General features: G+C 30.9%; 3 protein-coding genes across 4 annotated transcripts; 1 reads left to right on the top strand and 2 right to left on the bottom strand.

Moving 5' to 3' along the window:
• Positions 1-1,359: 1,359 nt before the first annotated feature.
• LOC124910697 (polyadenylate-binding protein-interacting protein 4-like) lies at positions 1,360-10,927 on the top strand. The gene is made up of 13 exons (XM_047451375.1): positions 1,360-1,711; positions 2,007-2,128; positions 2,219-2,367; positions 3,880-3,988; positions 4,872-4,906; positions 6,131-6,200; positions 6,310-6,340; positions 6,788-7,041; positions 8,201-8,461; positions 9,248-9,367; positions 9,439-9,492; positions 10,297-10,348; positions 10,428-10,927. Exons 1-13 carry the CDS (start codon positions 1,537-1,539, stop codon positions 10,616-10,618), a joined length of 1,623 nt encoding a protein of 540 aa, XP_047307331.1. The 5' UTR covers positions 1,360-1,536; the 3' UTR covers positions 10,619-10,927.
• Positions 10,928-11,601: 674 nt separating this feature from the next.
• LOC124946135 lies at positions 11,602-14,941 on the bottom strand. 2 transcript variants are annotated; one of them, XM_047486701.1, is made up of 3 exons: positions 14,742-14,941; positions 12,064-12,741; positions 11,602-11,967 (listed from the first exon to the last, which is right to left on the bottom strand). In XM_047486701.1, exons 2-3 carry the CDS (start codon positions 12,736-12,738, stop codon positions 11,917-11,919), a joined length of 726 nt encoding a protein of 241 aa, XP_047342657.1. In that variant the 5' UTR covers positions 12,739-12,741; positions 14,742-14,941; the 3' UTR covers positions 11,602-11,916. The 2 variants fall into 2 exon arrangements, with proteins under 2 accessions (XP_047342657.1, XP_047342656.1); XM_047486700.1 differs by having other exon boundaries at positions 11,602-11,976; positions 14,742-14,937.
• A 1,021-nt stretch (positions 14,942-15,962) lies between these two features.
• Positions 15,963-16,603, bottom strand: LOC124910633. The gene has a single exon (XM_047451304.1). It carries the CDS (start codon positions 16,526-16,528, stop codon positions 16,139-16,141), a length of 390 nt encoding a protein of 129 aa, XP_047307260.1. The 5' UTR covers positions 16,529-16,603; the 3' UTR covers positions 15,963-16,138.
• Between the last annotated feature and the right edge of the window lie 1,622 nt (positions 16,604-18,225).

The following is an 18,225-nucleotide window of genomic DNA, read 5'->3' as shown; positions in this document are numbered from 1 at the left end:
TGTATACCTCAACTTTGGGTTTAAAGTTGAGAAGAACATTTGTATCTGTTTCTTGCTTATAGTGAAATTTGCTGGTTGGCCCCGTGGTTTTTTACCCTCCAAGTTGAGAGGATTTTCCACGTAAATCTGGTGTTGTTTTGTTGTGTTTGATCTTCTGTTTTAGACTTGGATAATCTGTGCATCTACCCATCTCACATTACTTGATTATAGTATAAAAGTAATCTCATTTCAAAATTCCAACACATTTTAACGTCACGAGCCCATGACATATAATTATTCCCAGAAACGGACAAATGGACAAAATCATGTTTTGTGAAGTTAGTCATAATAGAAAGAGAAATAGTGATAGGAAAATATACCTGAAACAACTATATAGTCGTGCTGATAACGTGTTGTAAAACAACAGTCTATTATCTAATGAAAACATAAAACAAGTAAATAAATGGAGAATAATATTCAAACACAAAGTAGAAAAATTGAAAAAGAAAGTTGAGAAAGATGTCACTTTTATACATTATAAAAAGTCTATTTATAAGGATGAACGGTGACATGCATATTGTCACATATATATTTATGTGTTTAAGAATAATTAGCATTCACTTGTTTGTTGTTTTATATTATTATTTCGTAACATTAATTATTTAAAATATATTAAAATATTATAATATATATATATATATCATACTATTTTTTAAAATAAAAATTAATTGTTATTTTTAATATAATAAGATATCTTATAATAAAAATTCATATATTTTAAATTAATTATTTAATAAATATTTAAAATATTAATATAATTAACACGGTATTTTTTTTTTGTATTTTTATATTATTTTTTAAAAATTATTAATTATTTATATAAATATATATCAAAATAAATTCATAAAATATAATAAATACTTAATAAATATATATATATATATATTCAAATATCAAAACAAAAACAATTATTTATTTAATATTATATTTTAACATGTTTTAATTAGTTCATCAATATTTATTATTTTATTATAATATTATTATATAACAATAAAAAAAATTATATTATTTTTATTATTAAATTAAATATTTAATAATAAAAAAGTTTATTATAAATATATTAAAAAGAATTGAAAAAAAATATTAAAATTTTATTTAACTAATCCTATTAACTATTAAAATGAATAAAAAAATATATTTTAATCTTTATACATGAAAATAAAGGAAGTTTCCTCATTAGCGAAATAAAAAATAAATAAAAAAAAAGGTGTTGGGGGTGACAATAAAAAGTAGGTCTGAAAGAGGCAATTAATTTATTTAATTTGGTTAAATAGAAGTAAAATGATTTCAGTTTAAAAAGCCTCCATGGTGTATAAGCCCAGCCTCCATTTCCCTCGTTAAGATTTCTTTCCTTCCTTCCTTCTATCTCTAGAAAGGGAACCGCTTTAGCTCAGATCTCTCCCGTGATCTCAAATCTACACTACGACTACTTAGAGAGATATACAGAGAAGAGAAGGCTGTATCTGTATCTGTATCGAACGACGACAAGGAAAAAGGATGGCTTGCCGAAGCAGAGAGTTCTCCGCTGAAGATACTGCCGCCTCCGCCTCCTTGAGTGATATCCTCCTCTTTACTACCATGAGCATCATTGGATTCCCCGTCGATGTACACGTTAAGGACGGTTCAATCTATTCTGGAATATTCCACACTGCTTCCGTTGACAATGGCTATGGTAATACATCCTTACTTCAATCCCAATTCTGACGGATCACATTCAATTTTGTTTTTCAATTGCCTCCATTAGATCTGTTTTTTCCTACGATCTCGATTAGTTTCTGTGTTAGTGCGTGCAACTTGTCTATCGAGTTTGGTATAGATATGACTTGTATGTATGTATACCTGTCTAGTTTTCATGTGCTCTCTTTTTATCAGCAAAATTTTAGAAAATTACGCTTCTCATCTCATTCTCTATAGTTATTGAGATACCGAGGAGTTGAGTGACTATGATACACTTTGTTTTGATTTAGGTGTTGTGCTGAAACAATCAAGGAGGATTAAGAAGGGAAAATGTGACACTAATGTTGAAAAAGAAGGTCTGATAGAGACACTTGTCATTTCATCAGATGATCTTGTGCAAGTTGTTGCTAAGGTATGTATGTCATCATTCTATTCATAACTAGAAAATTTGAATTCAAGTGATTATTTCTTGAATGATTTTCTTAATTTGGCTTGTCATCAGGAAATTATGAACCTGACTAGCAATGATTATGGGATTAGTAAAGCGGATATCATTGGTGCTATTAATCAACCACAACCTGAAAGCTGTAATAGAAAGATAAAAGTATTTATCAAGGACAATGTGGAGAACCTCGAGACTACTCAGACACCGTATGCTCCCAGAACTTAAATTCTTTATTGTGTCTGTGTCTGATATGTTCTTGACAGCAGATTAAGAAAAACAAATACTGAAACATAGTAAAAAAAACATATGTAGCACAATTAAACATGAGATATTGAAATTTAGTGTGAGATGTTAAAACATGATATATACATATCACAATTTTGCTCTTTGACCCTTTTATTTTGGGTTTTATATTTGCTAGTTTGCTCCTTTTTTTTCACTCTCATGCTTAGTCACAGAGGCATGTATTTATTATAGTGCTAACTAAGCCCATGGACATTCACATAAGACACTGTAGTAATTGATGTGTAACATGTTCCTTGCAAACAACAAATCAACATGAGGGATAATAAATCATGGAGTGGAATAGGAAGAATATATTTTTTTCTAAAATAAATGTAAAAATATTCCCAACATTGTTGCATTCATGTATCTTGGGAAGACTGCTTTTTTGTTGTAAAATCTTGTTATCCACAAGAAGGTTTTAGTTGCATTCATGATCTTGGCAAAGAAACATAGCAGATTCATTTATCATGAGATTTTAAAACATGATATGTACCAAATTTGGTTCTGGATGTCATTATGAGACTGAGACTTCCATCACAGTTTATTGTTTTTTCTTCATTTATGACGGGTGTTAATATTAGTTAGTTGTGTTTTCACTTGTTCTTTGTCATTCTTAGTCACAAGAAATATGAACTCCTTATATGGGGTTATTGGGCTATAGTTACCTTCTAGGGATTGGGTTGTGGTGGCCCAGTTGCTTTGCCTAAGACATTTGTTGTATATATCCTCACACACGTCGCAGACTTACAGGTTCAGAGCGTAACACATACACACGTGCCATGGATCCATGTGTTTGGGGCATTACCCGTACAATCATGTATTTTTGCGATGCTAAACCTAGTGCATATTCACACAAGACACCTTGATACTTGAGGCATAACATGTTTATTGTGAACAACAAATCTATGATGGGAAACAATAATCATGGAGTTGAATTGGATATAATATTCTTGTTATGAAAAATGTTCTCACCTTTATTGGCAAATATTGCATTCGTCCATCATAGAAAGAAGATTGATCGATGTACTGGATTAATTATTTATGGTTATCATAAACTGAAGCCTGAAGCTAATAAGTGTCAAAATTATATCAGCGTCAAAGTTGATGCCAGTGTTGGTATTGACTTTGGGTGCAGTGATGGTAGCATTTGTTCACATATGCTTGGAAATTTTAGTCACCGGAGTTCTTTAGAGACAAGAAAAGTGATATTACATTATGGATCTGTTAAACAAGAAAAGTGATGTTAAATTACAGTGATTCTTTCTCTCATCTCATCACCATAACAACTACATTCATAATTTTTCTTTAACTTCCATGTTTTTTTAATTGTTTTTACCATGCCACAACTCCCCATTTCTGTAGTATATTTATCTTTGAATTGCATACGATCACACTCTTATTCTTGTTACCTTTTTTGTTTGTTACCCAACCAGGATTCAAGCTGAAACTGGGGTTAGAAGTGGTCTTATGCCTGAAGTAATAAATGTGAGGAATTGCTCGAATGTTGAGAATGGTGAACTAAGAACCGTGCATTTTGGGAAGGTAATTACAATTTTGTAGAATATTAATCTGCCAAGAGAAAAAAAGATTGAAGGAAATGTCTTTTGTATTATGTTTCTTCTTTACACGATATGCACACATATATACATGTCTCCTCTACATATATGGAATAGGAGAGATTTAAGGCCATCAAATAAAATCCTATATTACAATCACGTCTTTTTCAATGCTTGTGATATATCCATATTTGAGAATTGAGCATATTTCCATAAATTTCTTTATCATCAAACAAACTTCAGTCCACAATATGTGGCATGTGATTCTGATATACCGTGAATAGTATACATTCCTTATCGGAATACATGTTAGGAGTTTCTGTTTCAACCTTGACAAGAATTACTTAACAATCTCCAACTTTATGGGGTTGTTGATCTCTCGTGTTATCTACAGCAAATGCACAACTCTTTTTAATGTACATGTGTAAATTAACTTCATACTAGAGGATTTCTAGGGTTAAACTAGTTCTGATGATATCTTTTTATCTAGAATTGAACATTTTGCAAGATGCACATTGTAAAGGTCATAAGATTTTGTTTCATTTTTGCTTTATTGGTTACTGATTCTAGTCAGGGTACCCCATCTGGAAATAAACAAGATCTTGCATTCAAGCACCTCTTATGGTTATTCATCTTTGATATGAGCATATACCTTTTCCCATGATCTATAAAATGTAAAATCAAGTAGAGGAACAAAACTTAAGCATGATGGTTATTTTTGAGGGGTTAATTATTTTTTCAATGCTCATTCCTTATGTTTTTTATTTTGACCAATTTGTATTACACATTACTATGCTTGCACGTACTTATGGTTGTAAATAGGCACAATAATCTTGAACTTGTGCTTAAGTTACATGTCCCTTATACAGGACGAGGAAGCTTCTAATCCTCTGCATAATGTGAGGTATGTAGTCCAAAATTGGTTATTCTTTATACAGCTATTGGCAACCACTTTCCAAATTTTCAATACCGTTATTTTGTTTATAGTAGCAAAATCTTCTCATCTTGATCTTTTTGCCTCTGCTGAATGTTGGTAGTAGTTTCTTTCCTTGTTCTACTAAATGTTTCTCATATAACTTGTCTTGTTTTATGAGTTCATTTGGCAAATCACTTGTCATTGTAACATTGGGCTGTTAGATTATTTTGTTATGATAATTATCTATTTTCTTGCTCATAATTATGACAATCATCTTCATTAGTACACTCACACATATATATAATTTTGTTCATAAAAAATTGTGTTAAGGCACGTGGGAGAGAAGAACCGAAGGGAAAGGAAGGGCTATCATCTGAGGATAGAATGGGCCAGATTGCTTATGATAGCCATTGTTAATAAAAAAATCAAACAAATCCCAGTAACTGTAAAGGCCCAATAGTTATTACAATTCATGTTAACCCAGAGAAGAGAGAGATCTCACAAGTAAAAATAGATGTCTTATGTTGTATCGAATTTGTGAAATGAAATATCTGAATTCTCTCCCAAGATTCTGTAATCTGTGTAAGGCATATTGAGATAGAAGAGATCTAATGGTTTAGAAGACTTATTATGTGAAGTAGTCCCTGGAGTATTGGTTATGAGTTAAATAGAGTACACAAGTTAGTTAGGGATACAATTGGTATTCTTGATTAATGATGTGTTAAAATAATATATGATAGTATACTTGTATAGGACTTATGCATGAAGTGATATTGAATGGAAAGTTAGTCTACACCCTCTCATCCCCAGGTCTCTCATTTACGATTTTATATCGCAATAAATTCTTGCTTTTCTCACCTAAATTTCTCTTTTTCTTCATCATCTTCCTAAATTTCTTCATTGCTACAAATCGGTGTATAATTCAATCAATAATTTTATTCACATGTTAAGTGATATTTTTTTACTCATCAACTTGCACAGATTATCATTCATTCCTTGTTTGGTGACTGCTTAATCATACAAAACAATCTCACATTATCAGTAAGGTTATGGTGATCCCTAAATGTTATGATCTCATTCCTGGCACTTAAAACCTTTGGGCATGTAAATAATTGTGCAAAATGTGAAAATTTATTTCTTGTTTTACAACTTTAGCTTTTTTTGTTTAAATGTTGTCACTTTGTCATACTTCTTTTTTATTCTTTCTGGCAGACAGGTTAAAGATATCATATCACAGGAAAATGAGGTGGGTGATGAGGGCATCCTTTCTGCAAAGGAAGATGTATGTTCAGTTGACATTATCATTTCTTCTTTTTAGTTAACATTGTTGAATTAGTACTACATAATGATTCTTTTTAGCTGCCTAATTATCTTTGCTCTTTTTTTTGCAGGCATCTGGATTACAAAGCTCATATTCAAGCCGTGAGTTCTGTTATTGTCTTTTATATTGCCTATAAGTGAGGCACAAAACTTATGTGCAAAAGTATTTTAAACTATTTTGTAAAATGTGATCAAAAGAGTTAAGATTGCTAGCTATTTCATGCTCACTCAAACATGTTATAGCTAACCCCATACACCATTTGGAAACACTTGTTATACCTGAATACGGATCTAGAAACAGAAACAAAAATAATTTCACAAGTTTGAGTAATCAGATTCTTGAGGGGACTTTATCTATGCACGTATGTGTTAAAGTACTATTTCAGTTGATGTGTATATCATTAGCATATCAGCACCACGTGAAACAGTTAGGGAAGATTGTACAGGCAAGGTGGATTGAAGTTCAATTATTTAGTGTAATGACTAAATGCCTATCATTACATTGCTTTACCAATTATATTAACTTTTTTTTCATTATGTATGCTGTAGATGATTGCTTTACCCAGTCAAATGTTGTTAAGGAATGTCAAGTAACTCCATCTGAGCTGGTACAAAATATAGCATCCTCAAATGGCATTGCTTCATCCACTATCAAAATGGATACAAAATTTCAAGAGAGGCCTACTCCACTAGACACTTCATGTTTAAATACTTCTTTGGAGGGTAACCCAGGATATTCTGTTACTTCGTCTACAACTTCCAGCACATGTGCCCCTCAGAAAATATCAAGTTTAAATACTAAGGTAAAGTACATACTTGATTGGTTATTACTTATTAATAATAAAAGAATATTGGGTTAAGTTGAATTGAAGGACATGTTTGGTGTAGTGACTCACCCAAGCATCACATACATTGAAGGAATTTTTCTTATATATTGAATTGATAATCCTTTACACAACCAACCCGCTATGGGTAACTCAATGACAAGAAACTTGAACTAAGGGGTTTAATTCCCCAAGGTCTTATATTTAATTCTTATTTAAAGAACCATTTTGAATTGGAAGGTCATGACAGTGAGTTGTTGCGGTATTGAACCTATATGCTATCATATATTTTATGCTGCGGTCATCATAAAATCTACATTTCAAAAAGGTATTATATATACAAATGAAGCCAAAAATCACACAATAATCTTAATCATGATCGAGAAAATAATTCATCTACCAAAAATCACACTATAAATTGGATCAATATAAAAAAATAATTTGGATCATGATCCAAAAAAAACTATCTTATACAAACGAAAACAAATCACTTTCGATTTTAATTTTGAAGATTTCCAATGGGATCGTGATTGTAACACCTTGTGAAAAATATAAGTTTCCAAGTATGCTCAATTACACATTTCCTTATCTATGAAATGGTGATAATTGGTACAATCACATCTATTCTCATATTTACATGATATCAATCCCAACTAAATATTCTCTCAATTAAATTTCAATGTAACCCACCTAGGATAGCTGTACGACTTAAACATCTCGATCTAAGTTCTAATGTTCGATTCCCACAAAGAACATGTTGATCGAAGTAGGGGTCATGGTATACGAGCCTACTCCAAAGAAAGAAACCTTGGTCTGAAAAGAAAAATATTAATCTAATATGAGGATGTCATTGACAGTTCTGCTCACATGTGGACGCCATCATCAGTAGCTTGGTATTAGGGAGGTGTTTTATCCTCTTTGTTTTCAGTTTTTCTGTAATGGAATTTTGGCGTTGTAATTAGTTGTCATCATTTCTACGTGGTGTGATTCTTCAATTACATAGTTTCCTAGATTTTAGTAGGCTGCAACTGTACATTACTGTATTCTTGCTTATATTGAATGAACAAAAGTTGAGATGTGTTTGTTTTCATTCCTCTCATTGATGTTTATTTACGAACTAACTTTTATTTGGCTCTAGGAATTTAAACTTAACCCCGGGGCAAAGGTATTCTGTCCATCTTTCTCAAACCGAAGATCAGTAGCACCTCCTCCTGCAGTAGCAGCAACAACAAATATCGCTTACATGCCAGACAACTTTCCTTTGATACAAGTTGTTGCAGCAAAACCAGAAATTGAATTCAACTCATTTAATCCCCACTCTTCTCTACCCGTCAAGGTCATTCCAAGTGGTAACTTGATCCCAGGGAACAGAATTGTTGATACTCAATTTTCTCAGATGGTAAACCTACTTACACAGTTTCTTTACTTTTAATAAACATATACTGCATTTTTTAGGCATGTTTGTTGTAGTAGTAGTAGTTTATGTTAACCATGAATAACCAATGTTTATTAGACTACATTTTGGTTTTCAGCAAGTGCCTTGAAAATTGAGAACATTTTCTGTTAGTATATTATTCAATAAAACCCCACTCATGTTATAGTGATAAATGTCTTGAAAATTCTAGTATATTATTCTACAAAGTAATTAAAGTGACCATAGTCTTGTCTAAGAGACCGAATGTCTCATCGATTCCTTTAAGAACGCTATGATTGAAGTGAGCCATTGTTGTGGGGTTCATGTAGCTTTTTTCTGGGGAATAAACCCTGATTTAAAAAAATATCCCTAGAGCGAATTGATTTGTTTATTTGGCAATGTCTAATCTTTACATATTATATGTATGTGGTCACCAAGTAAACATCATTGCCCCTATTTGAAAAACTTTTGTTTTTGGATCTAGATTCGGATCTGGCAGAGAAACTGTGGATGGATTTTTGAATTTGTGCCATACTAATTTCATATACATCCCGTTTTTATATGTGATCATGAATCCACACACGGTTGAGAAATTTGGTAGAAATGATGTTTCCAAATGAAGTCACTCAAAATCTTTATGATTGCGTTTAATCATATTTCCTTGTTGTGGTGTAAAAAATCATATATTATTATTATTATTGTCACATTATAGAAGTGGGGAGAATAGATTTATTTACTCAGTTTAATTTCTTTAATCTTTCCTCGTTATAGATCGCAGGACAAGCAGGAAGCAGGGCGGTGCCAGTTAGATATGCGGGTCAATACCAAACATTTCAAGGATTGCCTATTACTACTACTACTACCACCTATTCTCATCCAAATTACCAAAATGTAAGTTTCTCTTGAGAGATACCTAGTGCAGATTTGTCTTTAAAAGCAATTAATCTTTCATGTTCTCTCAGGTTATGGTTGGACGATTGGGAGGGCAGCTTGTATATATGCAGCCAACTTCTCATGTAAGATAGAATATTCTCACCCCTTTTATTATATTCACTGGTTTGCTGCATTTCTGGTGTCTTTATTTGAACCAAGCTAATATATATTAGGGTAGTAGTACCTTGATTTTTAAAGATTTGGATGATCAGGATAGAGGATTTATTTTATTTTATTTTTAAAATGTGAGACTCTTTTCCTTACATCCAAGGAACCGTGAAGGTCACATGTATTATGAAAAAACCATATCAGTTCAAGTAAGTTATGACATATCTAGTTCACAAACAACCAACAAATTTATATCAATACGATACCCAAAGAAATATTGAAAAAAGCTCCCCAAGAACAACAAACATAAAAAAAAAAGGTAACCCATTGGGATAAGTGTTTGGGAAACTTATCAACTACTGGCTGGTTCTCTATTTGTTGAAACTGAGCTTCTGGTTCGGTTATTAAACTGACCCACCAGATAATATGTATGTTTTTAGACATAAATAAATAAGTTCAAGTATTGGTACATAAACATTTTATTAAACTGACTGACTATATAATAGTTCAGTTTTTTGGACAAATGTTATATGCATTTACAACATTCAGATATGTAATTATAATTTGATTCAAATTGTTCTTAAGGATGTTTATTTTTAACCGACAAAATCAATCAAACAGTCTACACCCTTGTAAGAACACTAGAAGAAAGATGATGACCAACAATCCATACATTGAATCATTCATGTTGTTTTTAACACTCCTCCATAAAATTCTCATATTTATTTATTTGTTTATTGTAAAATAACAATATTGTTTATATGTTTACACACCTGAAGGATATGAATCAAGTAATGCCGCCCCATCCAGTCCATCTTCCTAAGCACCAAGGTAATTTAGATCTCATCTGAATCAACATAATTTGTTTGTTCATTTATGATAATCTAGCTGATTTTGAATAATGTGGCAGCCCAAACATATCCTATATGCGTGACAGCTCAACCGCCTCCACTTATGACCGGAGGGCAGCCACAGTTTGGGGTACCAAATCACAACCCCCTTCTTCTTCAACAGCAGCCGCCTCCTTCTCTTCCTCCTTTCCAGGTTTTTCATTCCATTATTCCAGGATCAAATGGTATCTTTGGAACCAAGCTTCAGTAAATATTTCAATCATCTTCTTCTTCTTCCTTATAATATATGGTTTTGATAAAATTTTGAAAGTTTTATTGTTGTTTAACCACCCCCAAGTTTTTGTATTGGCCAAGTGTCTATTTCATTTTATTTTATTTTATTTTATTCTTTTGGTTGGTTATTTTTGCACAGTATGAAAAATGAAAAGAAAAAGGAAGTTACATGACAAAAAAGAAAGAGAGAAAGACATTGTTAGTATTGTGTGGTTGGTCCTTTTTATGGAAAGGTGGTGATGTTATTCATTCTATAAAATTTAATCTATTTTACTTTTTTTTATATATATATTATAGCTGAAGAATTTATTTTATATAATCTTTTATAAATCATTCAATTATGTTCACTTTTCTTATTTGGTCAATTAACATGTTCATATTAAATATTTGCTTTCTTTGGTGAAAAGTTGCTTAGGATCCACTAATTTGGTGTTTTCACATTTTCAAAAGATTTTTTTATATTTTTAATTAGTAGAACAAAAACCAGTGAAAATCATTATTGTGGCTTTATTTGATATTTTTTTTTTTTTTTGGTCTGAACTGAACATAAAAGTGCCTTTTAAAATCAAATAAAGTCAATTAAAAAATTGAAGTTGTTCTTCAAGTATATGATTTTTAAATCAAATTAAGAATGAGTTCGATTTAAGTAGGGTCGATTTTAACTGTCAAATTTCTAAATTTGGTAATTAAGTTTATTTATAAATGTCATGTAAAGTATCTTAAATTATTAAAATTTTATAAAAAAAAAGGAAAGAAATTATTTATCTATAAATTGAAAAAATATTTAAATAATATAATGAAGTTAAAATAAATCATGTTATCTACTTATTATTATTTTAATAGCTTACATTATAATTAATATAATTTTAAAATAAATTAATTAAACTCTGAATTTTGATTGAATTGATTAAAATATCTCAATATTAATTACAACTTGTTAATAACCAACCAACAAAGCAATTCTATGAAACCACTTTCTTTTGAATTAATGAAGACAAGAAGGGGCAAGGCAAATTCTCTAACCAAATAAAACACACACACACACATACTATTTAAGAATAGCTTCAATCTTAAATTTAGAAAGAAATAAAATGAACAAGGATAGATAGGTTTAAGTGAAATAAAAAAGGACTACTTAAGTTAGCACAAGTTTTGAAAGAGTAGCAGTTTGATCAATCAACAAAGGGGGGTGGTCTCTTTCCTTCTTCATTCATCATACCTGTGAGTTGTGTATTTACTTAAACACACACAAACACAAACACATGATGTTTCTTTCTACTTCTTTTTCTTCTTCTCATCATCACCATCTCCTTCCTCATTCTCCCTCTGCAATACCTGATGGATTATTTGAAAATTATCTCCTTTTAAAAGAAAATACTCTTCTTTAATAAAATCAACAAAAAATAAACTAAACATTAGCACCTGCAAAAGCTCACACATTCTGCCCATATTGCTACTCCTAGATGATATCGAATCCGAATGAACTATTTGAAGAGGTTCAGCCGATACGGTATCGCTATTATCATCATCCTCCTCGTCCTCCTCATCCTCAGTTTCTTCAGATTTCCCCCCACCAGCTACAACAACATTATCATCATTATTATATGCTTCCTTCGCTTCACCTCCAAACTGCCTCTCACCGTTTCTCAATTCTCCTCTATAATCGCGAACCGTGACAGGAACCGACTCCTCGTCATCCTCGTCACCGTACCTTTGTTTGGGTCTTCTTCCGCGATGATTCCTTTCAGTTAGGATTTCGTTCCTTCTAATCATTTGTACATTGGGAGCCAAGTCGATTTCCGGCGAGATAGGAATGTAGTTGCCCGGCTTGAAAACCACGCCGCTATAGGCAGTGCCCGCGTTTCCGATCCTCACGGTTATTAGATAACCGGCGTCGAATACTGCATTCACTACCCCTGTAACTTCTTGGCCAACTCCGTCGTTGTTGGATACAGCTGCCGGTTCCGCTGTTCGGGATTTCTTCGCGCGCTTTTCGCTCTGCTCTTTACGGGGCCTGCCTCGTTTACGCTTCACTGATGATGATACTTCTGGAGGAGGAGGAGGAGTTAATGTATTTCCCCCGTTTTCTTGCTCCATTTTCTTGAAAAAGAAAGGTTCAACATAATTTCAATGAATTAAAGAAGTTCTTGACCTCCCAAGAGATTTGATATGGTGTATATATTATGCAAGAAGGAGACCGAGTTGATCGAATCACTAAAAATAGTTATGTTTGATTTTCAATCTTGTCAGTTATAAAGTAGTGCATGTGTTTCCATTGTTATCTGAGAACCAGCATGAACAACACTACCTATAGAGTTCAAAATGTGTGGATTATTAAGGTTAAATGACGAAAATATCATTTGTATTTAAGGGTAATTTTGATATTTTAGTGGATGACATGATTGAGATAAGGAGTTTATATAGGTCTTATTTTTTTTTTGGTTATTTGGATAATAAGGTTATTGAAAATTGAGTTATATGGTTAAGAAGACATTATGGGTATAGTGGATGACATGATCGAGATAAGGGGTTTATATAAAATGAAAAATTATTATTCTTAGAAGGAAATAGAGGTATTTTGGTTGTTGAATTATGTGATTAACGATGGAATAGTGGGTTATACGAGATTAAAAATTCAAATAACAAACCCTTCATCACACAAGGCCTAACAATAGCCCCATTTGAATTCACCTAGATACAAAAATTATGAATCCAAAAACGTATTTGGATGAGATTAGGTTTGGAATCTAAACTTAGCCCTAGACATATTTAGAAATTTATTCTTTGTTTCCTCCCATTTGGATTCAGATCCGAATACAGAGACAATAATTATAACAGTTTCCAAATGGCGCTAGTTACATCTTTCTGAGAACTAAATTCACAGTGTAGCATAAGAATTGTGCATCATAAACCCATATCGAAATTATGTAACAAGTGTTAGAGTTAGACTTAATAGAGGGTTGATCCAAATTATGTAACAAGTGTTAGAGTTAGACTTATTAGAGGGTTGAGATATAAGAGATCTAATGGCTAAAGGCTGGAATAATTCTTGAAAACATAAGTAGTCCTTAAGAGATAAAAGAATACACAAGTTAGTTAGGGATACAGTTGGTATTGATTAATGATGCGTAGAAACAAATTATAGTACACATGTATAGGACTTATGCATGAATTTATATGGTTTGATATTATTCAATAGAAGGTGCTCTACACCCTCTCATCCCTCCCTAATTCTCTCCAGTTCTTATCCCCAATTCTCCAATTTTATGCATTTGAATCATATCATATTATTGCTTATATATTAGTGGTAACACAAAATTTGAGTCAATTTTCTCCTTACCAGTTCTCATAGGAGGAATAAAACTCATCTCTAGATGGAAACACAGATATTAGTTAGATATGATTCATCAAAGACTTGACAAAGTTCATCTAAGATTAAACAACATTTTGATCTAATTTACTTTACAAGAGAAGAATAGCATATTTTGAAAGAATGGGTACTTGTTTAAGAGATGCAAACCTCAACTGGGACAGAATATTATCAGATCACAATATTTGGAAAGGTCGGATGTACAACAACTAGGATGTTTCTTGACAACTCAAACCATTTAAACATATTTTAGAATACGGATAATTGAACATTTGTGGTAAAATAAGTCTTAGATCTGATTGATAGATAGATAGTTCATCTTTCACTGTTTACTCCTACAGAAAATCTGTCCAATTCCAAATACAGTCATCTATCTATCTTTTAAAAGTACAGCAAACGGTTATAAGTCATACTATGTATGACCTATATATGAGGAGCAATCATGCCTTGAGTTCAGATCAATCAAATAAAATTCATCAGTCATATTATGAACAAGAAAAACTTGCAAACCAACTCAATACTACTACTACTACTACGCAAACATCAGTCTAGATTTAAAACCAAAGAGAATATACGATTTGAAACAATCAAAAAGATCAATCAATCCAGAGCGATAACAATGAAATGCAGTAAAACAACAAAGATAAGCATCGATAGACGCATGCATTGGCTTTTCAGATGGGTTTATGAGATAAAAACCCTAGAGTTTAATATAAAAACCCTAGATTACCGTGTTGAGGAAGAGGAGTAAAGTGATGAAGAAATAATATATTGTTAGAGTCCAACTCCGGCGACGAACTGACGATCGCACCGGCGAGCAGAGCGAAGAAGAAGAAGTCGATATCAGATATCAGTAGGAGAAAATGGCGTAAATCCTGTGCGGCGGTAACTCTCTGTAAGATCGATCCATCTATACATAGTGAACAAAAACAATTCATACCAAGGACGCGTTTGTTTTCATTTTTTTTAGATGCGCATGCGCTTTTCAAGCTATATCAAATCTAAATTCAAATGTTTTATATATTTAAATTTTTATACAAAATAATATATAAATATCTTAATTAAATTAATGGACTAATCAAAGTAAACTATATAATAAATCAACCCATCCCATCCCGTTGGAGATAGATTTGGTTATAAATATTGAATTATTATAATCAAATTCTTTTTTAATTAATATTTAATTGAAAAACTCAACCAAACCAACTTGATTGATTAGCTAGGGTAATTTGGATTAAGATTCATATTATTGATTAATTTCTTATTCACTTAGGTTTTCAACAAAATAAATTAATCGTGATTTCTTTTCAATATTTTTTTTAGTTTTATTTAATATAAACATTATATTATAAATATTATTCCAAAATTATTGTATTTTTTAACTAAGATAAAAAGTTTTTATTTTTTTATCATTATATCAAATAAGGTCTCGTTAAATTGAGCTGTGAAATAATCAGGTTATTGAGAAAATAATGAAGGGTGATCATTTTTTTTGAGTAGATGATCATTATATTATTTATGTATTTGTTAAAAAAAACTTAAAATTATTAATATATGATGATAAAATTAAAAGAAATAATATTTTGAATAAAATGACGTGTTAGAGCAGATAGATATGGAATAATATTATATTTTTGGTTATGGTAGTTAAAGTAAATTGTTCTGAAAAGGGGTCTTAAAATGTAAAACTAGTATATATGATCAATTGAATGACCAGCTAACTGTTTATTGAAACGTCTAAAACTCAACCCAACAATTCCCTTGAGTTTAGCTAATAATAAACATTAGAACAAAACGGCAAACAACATTAATATCGGTGAACCAAATCATCATCTACCGCATTCCATCATAAGATATATTATAAGATAAAAAGAAAAGTGCAAAATGAAAGTACGTAGTTATTCATGTAAATACTAATAATTAATCCTAAAATCTCTACATAAAAAAAAGAAACACAAATGAATTAATATACATAATATATATATATAAGAAAACATGAATTCTAATCCATATCAACAAAGGCTCCTCCTAACTTAACTTAATTAACTTCTATCTCATCATCATGATTATCAATTATCATTTATATATATATGATTATGATTATGATTAAAATAAGGTAGGTAGTAGTTAAAATGAATTGATCTCTGGAATGCTTTGAAGGGCTGGTCTCCAGGAGCGTTGATTAGTCTCAAATCGATCACTAACGCTCATCAGCTGTTCCAAGACCTGCTCCACCGGTATCCCCTGCACGTCAACCTTACCCAATAACTCCTCCAACTGCTTCTTTGTAATCCTTATCTTAACCTCCGTCGTCTTCGTCTTGGTCGCCGGCGGAGAATGAGAAAATAATTCATGAACCTTCTTCTTTTCTTTCTCTCTTGACTCGTCGGAGTTTAACATTATTTCTCCATTACCACAAGAGAATAACTCATCCTCCTCCTCCGACGCCGACGGAAATCCCCAATCCTCGCCGGCCCATAACATCGCTGATTCTCTTCTAATCAAGCAATTACCCATATATATCAAATCTAGCTATATAGTCTTTTCAATTTCAATTTAGGATCAACAAGAAGAAGAAGTACGTGAAGAAGAGAGAAGAGAAACTGAAGCTATATAATTATAGATATAGATATATATATATATATTGCAGAGAGAGAGAGAGAGAGAGGAAGGAGCAGGAGGGAGGGGAGCTGGTTGTTGAGTGGAAAGAGAAGAGGAATAAAGGGAAGGGAACTACTCAAAGGCAGAGAGAGATTATGGGTGACGACGTGGACTAACCTACGTGGCATCTCATAATTATATATCATCATCTTTACTTTTTCTTTTCTATAGGTTTGGATACAGCTTTGGATAACTCCGACGACAAATTCTATCTCATCACCAAACAACCTCTTACCTTCGTTCGGATCTTGCCCTTCTTTCATATGGAATCAATTATATATATATATATATATATATATTTTTTTTTTCTTTTTTAATTTCATTTATTTAACCCATTTCAAAATACTATCTACTTAAAAAAATAAATTAAAATTTATAAGTAATTAATTCTATGAGTGAAATGCAAATTTAACAAATTTATAAAAACACCCATCATTCCTTATAAATATATATATATATATATATATATATATATATATTAAATATTTGATTTTAATATAAATTTGATGACGTTTTCTTATTCAAATTTTAAAATTTAACTCCTAATTTAGAAAGAAAAAAAAAAGACTTAAAAAATATTATACAAAAATAAAAGAGAAGAAAATTAAAGTTAAAAATTCACATTTGGTTTAGTATAATCTTTTAAAGTAATGTCTTTATTTAAATCATTGCATTTTGAGTTAGAATTAATCTAATTTTTTTTATTTTCTTTTTTCTTGTAAAACCTTATTAGGGAGGAAAAAGTTGTAATATTTTTATACATCTTGAATAATTAGGTAGAAAAATGGATCAAATTATGGTAATTATTTGTATGTATAAAAAAATAATTATCAGGATAATCGTTTTAACAATTTAATTATGAGAGACTAATTATAGCAATTATATGTTTAAAAAAGTAATTGCTGAGGTCAGCATCTAGAAAAATAAAAGTAAAATAAATAAATAAAATAAAATAGGTGTGAACGGAGATTGAGAAGGGTATCTTTAATAGATTGAGAGACAGGTGTGAACGCATGAGACCCAAGGTATCTTCTTTGGCTTTTTCAATTTTTTACTTTTTTTTTTTTTTTTTTTAGTATATATAATTATTTATTAAATAATTATTTATTAAATAATTATTTATTAAATAATTATCATTCTTATAATAATTATATTTTTTGGTATAACTTCTTTTACAACTCATTTGATTTTTTTTTTATTATTGAAATTTTAATTTTATATTTTTTTTTCTTTCTAAAACACTTTTTTTTCTTTCTAAAACACCTGTAAACCCCCCAATAAACATCAAACAAATCAAGTTAAATTATAGTTGAGATTATAACGCGTTCTCTTTCTAAGAGAAAATTATTTTTTTAATTATGATAGAAATTATTATGAGACTTTTTACTACATAATAAATTTAAAACTAATCGTAATAAATAATATTAATTAATTAATTAATAATAATATATAAAAGCATTGAAGTTCACTGTTTTCGCATGCGCCATCGTTGTCATCTTATCCTTCTACCCCCTCCTCTTTCAATCTTCACTCTTACTATTTGACCTTTTCTC

Source organism: Impatiens glandulifera, chromosome 7 (genome assembly GCF_907164915.1).
Source record: "Impatiens glandulifera chromosome 7, dImpGla2.1, whole genome shotgun sequence".
Lineage (NCBI taxonomy): Eukaryota > Viridiplantae > Streptophyta > Magnoliopsida > Ericales > Balsaminaceae > Impatiens > Impatiens glandulifera.
This window is presented reverse-complemented; position numbering and strand designations above follow the sequence as displayed.

Coding starts and splice junctions, on each gene's coding strand:
- LOC124910697 (XM_047451375.1), top strand. CDS start 1,537: ATGGCTTGCCGAAGCAGAGAGTTCTCCGCTGAAGATACTGCCGCCTCC. Junction 6,201..6,309: donor TCCTTTCTGCAAAGGAAGAT/GTATGTTCAGTT, acceptor TTTTTTTTGCAG/GCATCTGGATTACAAAGCTC. Junction 8,462..9,247: donor ATACTCAATTTTCTCAGATG/GTAAACCTACTT, acceptor TCCTCGTTATAG/ATCGCAGGACAAGCAGGAAG.
- LOC124946135 (XM_047486700.1), bottom strand. CDS start 12,738: ATGGAGCAAGAAAACGGGGGAAATACATTAACTCCTCCTCCTCCTCCA. Junction 11,977..12,063: donor GAATGTGTGAGCTTTTGCAG/GTGCTAATGTTT, acceptor ATAATCCATCAG/GTATTGCAGAGGGAGAATGA.
- LOC124910633 (XM_047451304.1), bottom strand. CDS start 16,528: ATGGGTAATTGCTTGATTAGAAGAGAATCAGCGATGTTATGGGCCGGC.